The following is an 8,743-nucleotide window of genomic DNA, read 5'->3' on the forward strand; positions in this document are numbered from 1 at the left end:
AAGATGCTCAAAAAAAATTAATAACATATTTGAACTTAAGGGCATTTTCGTCTTTTCACACCTGCAGTTTGACGGTGTTATAGCCTAAACTGACGGAAGTGGTATGGACGATACGAAAAAATTGAGTAGTAACATTGAAGACTGCTGAATTTTTCTAGAGGCACACCGAGGATTACGATCTTTTATAATGGCACGTGGGGAAAAGTCTCCACTTTCTACGTGTAGCAGGCACGCTGTGGTGTGCTTGTGCCCAAGAAAGAGGCTCCTCCCTTTTCCCTCTCCGCCTCGCCGTGCTCCTCCTCCGCGGCTCCGCCACTTCGCCGTCGCTACTCGCTTCTTCCCTCCCCTCCCCACCTCAAACATCCCGAGCCGCGGCGGAGGCACGCGCGCCGACGTCTATCCTCCCAGCGGCACACCCCATGCCCTGCATCCTCCGCCTGCCGCCGAGTCCCCCACGCCACCGCGGGCGCGCCGAGCCGTCCATGCCCGCCCGGGCTTCTTCTTGATTTTCGTCCCGCGCACGCACGCCTCCGGCTCGCTCCTCCCTATTCCTTCTCCGCGCACGCCATGCCGCCGGTGCGCGGGCGCGGGGCCAGCCGCCGCCGGATGGCGGCGGCGGAGAAGAAGGCGGCCGCCGCTGCGGGTGCCCCATCCAGTGACTGGTGGGACGCCTTCTGCAGGCGTATGTCAGGTGCGTGTGTGTCTCCCTCCCCCGTCTGCCTCTGGCTGCCCGTGGCGCTGGCTGGTGGCCGTGCGTGTCTGTCTCCGTTAGGATTTGTTGCGGATTGCGCGGTGGTTCTGGTTGCTCCCGACTGTTGGGCGGCGATTGGTAGACTGTGTCGCGTCAGGGAGGAATTACGCCGGTAATCTTGCGGGTCTGTCGATCGTGGTTGGGAGGAGTAGGCGTGATTAGTGTGGTGGTAATGCTGGAGTTGGAGCAATGCCGCTGGCCGGATTGAGGAGTGTCTGTCGTCGTATGTGTTCGGTTTTAGGTGTGAACAGTGAACATTCCAGTTTTAGGTGTGATTCCATTCTCGAATTGGACTAGGTTTGCAAGAACTGAGCACTGAGTTCTTTGTCTCTGCTCTGATTATTCAGCTGGAAGGATCGAAAAAGTTCAGTTTTCGTTTTGATGGTCTGAATTGCCTAGTGCAGCTGAATGGCTAATTGCAGGTGGTCTTCGGTCCGGTTTGACTATGACATTGGTCTTCATTAGTCCATAGGACTGATAGCTATGGCCTACAGATATGATAGCTATTTTCTTGCTTTATAAGCACGGGGTACTAGCTTTTTGATTGAGTTTGCCATGTGATTCATTAGTCCATAGGACTGATATCAACCATTCTATTTTTGCACAGTACATTGGACTTCATTTATTTCTGTTGCAATTAATTTCTCAGAAGTTGAAGGACTTCTCAAATCCTAATTTGCTGAAGCAGAAATATAGCATGATGGAAGTTGTACGCAAAGGGTAGAGATGCTCTTTCTCAGAATCTTTGAGGAAGGGAGATGACCCCCCTAATTAAACACGACCAACACCAAACTTATTCTGAACTATTATTCATAAGCTAACCTTGTTTGTCCCAATTTTACCGAGCATAACTTCAAACAAGTACTTAAAAGAAACATTTTTTTATTTGTAGATGTCACATAGATAACGGATGCGGTTTCAATATTACTGTTTCCTTTTGGTGCTTGACTACTCGATATCGAACTTACTTAGCAGTTACGATTTGTAGGGTTGGTTATGCCTAATTTGTTGATTATTACGACTTTCTTAATTGGTGCACTGTGGCATGTTCATAAAAGATCATAGGTTACCGTATCATTGATGGAAATTATGTAGATTGAAGTTTGATCTGTACCAGAGAAATACTTTGCTGTCAAGTTTAATAAAGCTAGCTAGAACGCTCTAGCGTTTTCCATCTGTGATTACTGTGGTCTCTTTTTAACTCATTGCATGACAGCTCTTGCTTACCACTAACCAGTTATCGAAGTTATAAATTTATAACTAGTCTTATGTTTCCTTCTTATAGGAACCTTATCTTGCATCGAGGATGCACAGAGATTTGAGTCTGTATTCAAAATGCCAAGAAGAGCCTTCGACTATGTATGCAACCTGGTGAAAGATGAAATGATGGTGAGGTCCAGCAGCTATACCTTTCTTGATGGCACAATGCTGTGTTTAGAAGATCGAGTGGCCATTGCTCTGCGGAGACTGAACTCTGGTGGGTCACTGGTGACTGTAGGATCCTCAGTTGGAGTGAACCACTCAACCGTGTCGCTGATTACTTGGCGATTCATTGAGGCTATGGAGGAGCGAGCGAGTCACCACTTGCGCTGGCCAGACTCTGGTGAAATGGAGAAGATCAAGTCCAAGTTTGAGAAGATCCATGGTCTGCCAAACTGCTGCGGCGTTGTGGATACAACACACATCACAATGTGCCTTTCATCAGCTGAACCGAACTGCAAGGTCTGGCTTGACCAGGAGAAGAATTACAGCATGGTTTTGCAAGCTGTTTTTGATCTGGATACGAGGTTCACAGACATAGTGACTGGATGGCCTGGTAGCATGAAAGAGTCGAGCATTTTGCACAGCTCCGGCCTTTTCAAGCGTTGCGAGAAAGGTGAGCGGCTGAATGGCAGCAAGCTGAAGGTATCAGATGGATCAGAGATTGGGGAATACTTGATCGGCGACTCAGGCTACCCCCTTCTTCCCTGGCTGCTCACACCATACCATGAGAAGGACCTCATAGAGTCCAGGGCTGAGTTCAACAGCAGGCACTCTGCAGCGAGAACAGTCGCTCCAAGGACACTGGCCAAGTTCAAGGACACATGGAAGTTCCTGCAGGGGGAGATGTGGCGTCCGGACAAGCACAAGCTGCCCCGGATAATCCATGTCTGCTGCTTGCTGCACAACATAGTCATAGACCTTCAGGAAACAACCATGGATGAGGCACGGGCATGGCCGAACGACCATGACGCTAATTATAGGCAGCAGGTGTGCCAATTAGCCGATGAGAATGGAATCAAGTTGAGGGACAAACTGTCCGAACACCTGATCAGCAGGTGACCAAGAGGAGGAAAGCTTAGGAATGATCGAGAAGAGTGCTATTTTCATCTGTTTCAGGCAGCTCTAAATCCTTTTCTTATGTTCAGTTTTGTAGAGCTTAAATGAGGCAGGGTGAGGGCATCGGATCATAGTACTTACTGTAATTCTCTTAAAAGCTGTTGCAAACTTATCAAATCAATCTGGTTCCTTTTGGTTTATCGTGTTTGTGGCTTGGTGGTCCTGAAAATTTCATTATTGTTTTTCATAATTGCGATAATGAGTGTATTAGATGCTGGATATTCTTTTCTGAAACATCTAGAGCTCTATTAGTTTCTACAAAAGTTGTAGAAGGTGCAAGTGATTCGCATTTGCTGCACTTAAAGAACCCCAATGAAGTAGGATTAATTTATAACTCTGCTAATGACTCAATGGAGATTTCTAGCCATAAATCACAAGTTTCTCTCGACGTACATAATAAAAGGCAGAGGAGGCCGAGGGCAAAGCTGTCTTCTACTGCCTGATTCACTTCACGTGGGCAGTGGCCCGCTTCGGTTGTGGGGGCCTCGGCCCTCGCGGGGGTCTATCGCCAGGCTAGCCCAGCCCAGCCAAGACAAGGCCTGCTTGGCCCAAAGCCCAGTATAGTCGTGCGCCACCAGATTGGCGACGACGTAGCGCCTTCCTCTGCCGCGCACGCAGTTTGGACTCTGGAGTGTCTGCCTCTGCCTCGCCGTCTGCTGAAACGGTTGTAAAACGACTCTACAGAAGGAGGAATCATAATCCTCTTCTGTTTATATGTAGTCTCTTACCAAACTCTTAGGTCTTGGTAGGATTATATATACGTGGGAGCTCTATGTTGTAATTATCAATATTCAAAGAAATATAGAATAGTTTTTCTATCTTGTGTCTATTTGTTCTTCTACTTTTATCTACTTGTTCATTATGAGAGATGGAGAGGAGAAGGTTCTAACCGTTGGCAACATGTTTTATAACAAGTTATCAGGATCACAACCTCTACGTAAACATTATCGTTGAAGCCGCCGCCGATCGTCGCCGTTTATGCCGACATCCCGGCTGCGACTACTTCAACGACGTCGACATCCCCGACGTTGTTAACGAAACAAATCTGCTACCTCTACAAATCCTAGAAGGACCATGATTACATATCACGACTATGAAGTAGAGCATGCATGAAGCTGCTAATGTCAAGCATAGAAGCTAAGACATGTAAGAATGGATAAGAATTAGAATATTTAAAGGTTCTCTTGAAGAAGAGCTTAGCCACGTGCTCATAAACTTGTATGTCTTTAAACTTACTATCCTGAAGTATTAGTAGTAGTGATGATGGTGCTATAAGTTTTAGTTCCTGTTAAATTAAGTGGATTATGTAAACTCATAGAAGAGTTAATGGTTACTTTATTAGCTTGAAGACTAATACGAAGTATTTATATATTCTTAGTTGCAATTCTTACTTGCAGTAATTTGTGTCAATCTTGCATGTAATAAATAAGTTTTATATGTTTCGCATATAAACAATTGTCTATTTTTGCCTATCTAAATAAGTTTGCAATGATTTATCCATAAAGAAGCCTTAATTAACCATGAAGATTATAGTTCTTTGTGCACTACTACCATGTAGGTAGAAGGAAAATTGAATTTTCTAGAAGCACATGAGCAATTGGACTATACTGGCATATAAACTGATCTTAGAAGGATCAATTTAGTCAAGAAATAGTATAATCCATAAACTAAGTATTTAATACTTCAGCCTAGAAACTAGAAGTTTATATCCTACCATAAATCTGTTAGTTGTACACTGAATAGTATACTAGGATATGTGAATTTTATGCCAGAACCATTAAATACTAGAAGTATGATTGAATTCTATGAAACATTTGAAATGATTATTCATTGATGCATGAAGCTTATTACTACTTAAAGTAATTATGGCATGAAATGGAGGAGGAATTTTGGGTAAAGATATAAGAAAATGTGGATAATATATTTTTAATAGGCATAGCCTTCCTAAATCTATCTTTAAGTGCATGTATCACGACTTGAAGACCTAGCCCGCGTCCCTTTCGGCCGAGTTAATAGGCATAGCATTCCTAAATCTATCTTTAAGTGCATGTATCAGGACTTGAAGACCTAGCCCACGTCCCTTTCGGCCGAGTTAACTTTCTCTACATTGCACTAATTGCCAGTAATCTTGTAGCTTTGCATTTTGTTGTTATCTATTACGTTAGATTGAATATCAACATTCCACATTACACATGAATGTGTATCACTATGTTGTGCTCTCGTTGAGCCGCAACATAACTATCTCCACTCCTGCATGAATATTAGCATAGAAGTTATATTCATAGCTTGTAGCTACTACCTTTTCCCCTTATAATTAAATTGGCTAGCTAGCACGCTAGTTCTTGTTGAACTAAGAAATATTTTGCTTTCAATGCGTTGCATGCATAAGCAATACATTGGTCTACGGCCAATTAGCCTAAGATCGAGGGGGGGGGGGGGTCGGTTAATATGAAATTAGCTAAATGGAGGAGTGACCCAATTGATGGGATGAATAATTAGATGATTTGGAATTTTTGAGGAAAAGACATTTCAGGAATTTTATATTAATGGCAATTAGAAATTTCTAGAAGAAATTACATGTCATTTTGAATGTTGCGTATTTTATACATTGGAAGTATATGATCTATTTTTTATGTGTGAGTAATTGGATCGATTTTTTTGGCTAAACAATAAAGAAGCTAGACAATGAAATAGTTTTCGAAACCATGAAATGTGCAAATCAGCGGAAAAACATCCCTAAATTTATAGAAATGTTGAACATTCTTAAGTACACTTTATGTATTTTAGCTCGCTGCATTTAGCGAATAATAACCGCTGTGTTAAAATATGTGCGTGAATATTTCTCATAAAACTATATCATAGCATACATGAATGGGCCTTCACTTGTAGTTGGAGATACATGAATTTGAATTATTTTAAGCCCATGATAGGGGATATCTTTTAAAGTATGCTATTAAAGATTTAATATTGCATTAGGAGGAGAGAAAGCCTATGTTGAATGCCAAATATTATTTCTATAGAAGGAAAATGGTCTTAAGAGAAAATTATTCCTTAAAGCTTGAAGTAGGAATAGTATCACATAGTAAATCAAACGATAGTTTGACTAATGCTCTTGTGAAGCATAAAGCCGAGCATATGCTAGATATTTTTAAAAATGAGGAGTAACTTGAAGTTATAAACTCAAAGTTGTATTTACTAGTAGTAAACTAAATGTTGTATACTATCAAACTAAAATCTACGAGGACGCCTGTGGATTCTAGTTTAGTGTATACTTGTTGAATAGAAATAAAATGAAAATCCTCCATTCTCATGAAGAGAACACTTCATGAAGAAGGTTAAACACCTCATGAAGAGGATCATCATGAAGATGAAATCCAACACACTAAGCACGAGCATCATAGTGCTGGGTACACAACACAAGAAATTATCTCTTGTTTAGGAAATAACAAAGAGATAGAATAATCTCACACTGTGAGAGTGTTGGGAGAAAATAATAGTTGTCGACAACGCTACCTCTATAATTACAAATGTTTCTCTTATGAGAACCCGGATCCAAAAAATAAAGTCCATGTTAAAGTCGCCTGTAGCGATTATATCGGGTCAATGAAGAAAGCAATTGAGGTTGAATCTCCTACTAAGAAGAAATAAATGTTCTGCTATATCTCTGGCAAATGAAATAAATGAATATGAAATATGTAGTTAATAAGTGGATTATGAAGATCCATATAGTTCCTGAAGAATATAAATAGGCAACATATGGAAATTAAATCTCATACCAAGTATTAAGAAGTCTAAGGTATAATAGATTCCTAAATGAATATTAAAGTCTCAAGAAGAGCATGTCCTAGAAGGAATAGTCATCGAGTGACTTTGTAAGTGAATAACACTATCACATTATGTATCACATAATAAATCTCTCATGTAGTAGAGAGTATATCTCATAGAAGAGAAATATTATTCACTAAGAATGAAAACATCCTTGAAGGATTTAATCCATGGAGGATTTACCAGTCAATTCTTGAAAAAACACTATTAATCCCTGAAGTGGATGTAGACCCAAGAGAAAGAAAATGAGAAATCCTAAATACCATGAATGTGTCATACAAACACTCAGAAATTGTATATTGTAAAGCTAGCAACAAATTGTTGATATCCTCTAAAAATACAATAGAAGGTATAAGAATAATGATGACTTTGGCAATTGAATTATCTCCTAAATGTCAAATGCAAGACTAGATTTATTATTTAGTGGTACAATCAAAATCTTGAAGATTTGTAGAACATATAATTGAAAAATCCACTAAGAAAGAATTATAAAGTATTCAAACTCTAGTATAAGTTTGATACACTATCTAGATATTGAATGTAACTTATTTACCCCCATAATCCTCTGAAAGGATTTATTATCCTTAAGGATAAATTTTATTTTTTTGCACAACTAATAAATGGTTATCTATGCATGAAGCATATTGCTCTTGTTTATACCCATATAATTTATAAAAGAATTATGAGCCAACTTTTTGAAAGATATAGTATTGTGATACTACATACCATTAATTAAACACACATTTATGAAAAGTGTGGTTTGAACAATGAAGTTCATAATTTGGCTTCATGAGGGGGAGCATATTTTATTGAATCTACCTTGAAAGTAAACCACTAGAATTACAAAGATCAAGTAGATCGTATTTGCTAAAGCACTGAAGTTTATGCATAGACCATGAAGATAAATATTTATTCATGAAGAATAGAATATCCTGAAGAATACATGACCAAGAAGGTTAAATGTTGTACTCTTTTTCCCTATGTGAGTTTTTACTTGAATGTTTCTCATATAAGGTTTTTAACGAGACTAACATGTGCAATGCAATTAACGAATGTGATCTACTCTTTTCTCCAAGAATCATTTTTCCCACTAATTTTTGGATAGGAGCTTTTAATGAGGCATGTGCATATCGTGGTAATCGCCCAAGGGGGAGTGTTGTAAAACATAAGGACTCTATCCTAGAAGAAAAGGAAGGAGAAGGAATCCTAATCCTAGTCTGTTTGCATGTGGGACTCTTACCAAACTCTTAGGACCTTGGCAGGACTATATATACTGTGGGAGCTCTATGTTGTAATTATCAATATTCAGAGGAATAAAGAATAATCTCTCTTTGTGTCTATTTGTTCTTCTACTTTTATCTACTTATTGATCATGAGAGATGGAGAGGGAAATGATCCTAACTTGGGCAACATGTTTTTATAATAGAGACATCCAACTCCTACTCTTCCAGGTCCTTGATGGAGAACCGGAGATGAAATGCTACCCACGACTCTTCTTTCTTGTTCTCCACTCTAGTTTTCCGCCTACTTAGCTAGCCTTTGCTAGATGCCTCTCCTCTCCAGGAGACAAGCACCCAGCCTCCTCCAACTCGATCGACAACTCCCATCGCTTCTTCGTCTCGCCTCGTCTCCATCGCTCGCATGCCACCTCCTTTGCCTCGCTTCACGGCTGCCTTCGGAGGATCCGCCGCGCCACCACAGCGCAACTGCCACTGCACAGGCCGGAGTTCGAACGCCACGGCAACGGTGGCGGCCATGGCGCGGTCGCAGGAGAAGCAGGCGGCGCCA

General features: G+C 40.8%; 1 protein-coding gene across 1 annotated transcript; it reads left to right on the forward strand.

The window, feature by feature from the left end:
- The first annotated feature begins 262 nt into the window (after window positions 1-262).
- Window positions 263-3,246, forward strand: LOC136482457 (protein ALP1-like). Its single transcript, XM_066479670.1, has 2 exons — window positions 263-691; window positions 2,037-3,246. The coding sequence occupies exons 1-2, from the start codon at window positions 568-570 to the stop codon at window positions 3,071-3,073; spliced, it is 1,161 nt and encodes a 386-aa protein (XP_066335767.1). The 5' UTR covers window positions 263-567; the 3' UTR covers window positions 3,074-3,246.
- The last annotated feature ends 5,497 nt before the right edge of the window (window positions 3,247-8,743 follow it).

The sequence above is a fragment of the Miscanthus floridulus genome, chromosome 9 (genome assembly GCF_019320115.1).
Source record: "Miscanthus floridulus cultivar M001 chromosome 9, ASM1932011v1, whole genome shotgun sequence".
Taxonomy (NCBI): Eukaryota; Viridiplantae; Streptophyta; class Magnoliopsida; order Poales; family Poaceae; genus Miscanthus; species Miscanthus floridulus.

Coding starts and splice junctions, on each gene's coding strand:
- LOC136482457 (XM_066479670.1), top strand. CDS start 568: ATGCCGCCGGTGCGCGGGCGCGGGGCCAGCCGCCGCCGGATGGCGGCG. Junction 692..2,036: donor CTTCTGCAGGCGTATGTCAG/GTGCGTGTGTGT, acceptor TCCTTCTTATAG/GAACCTTATCTTGCATCGAG.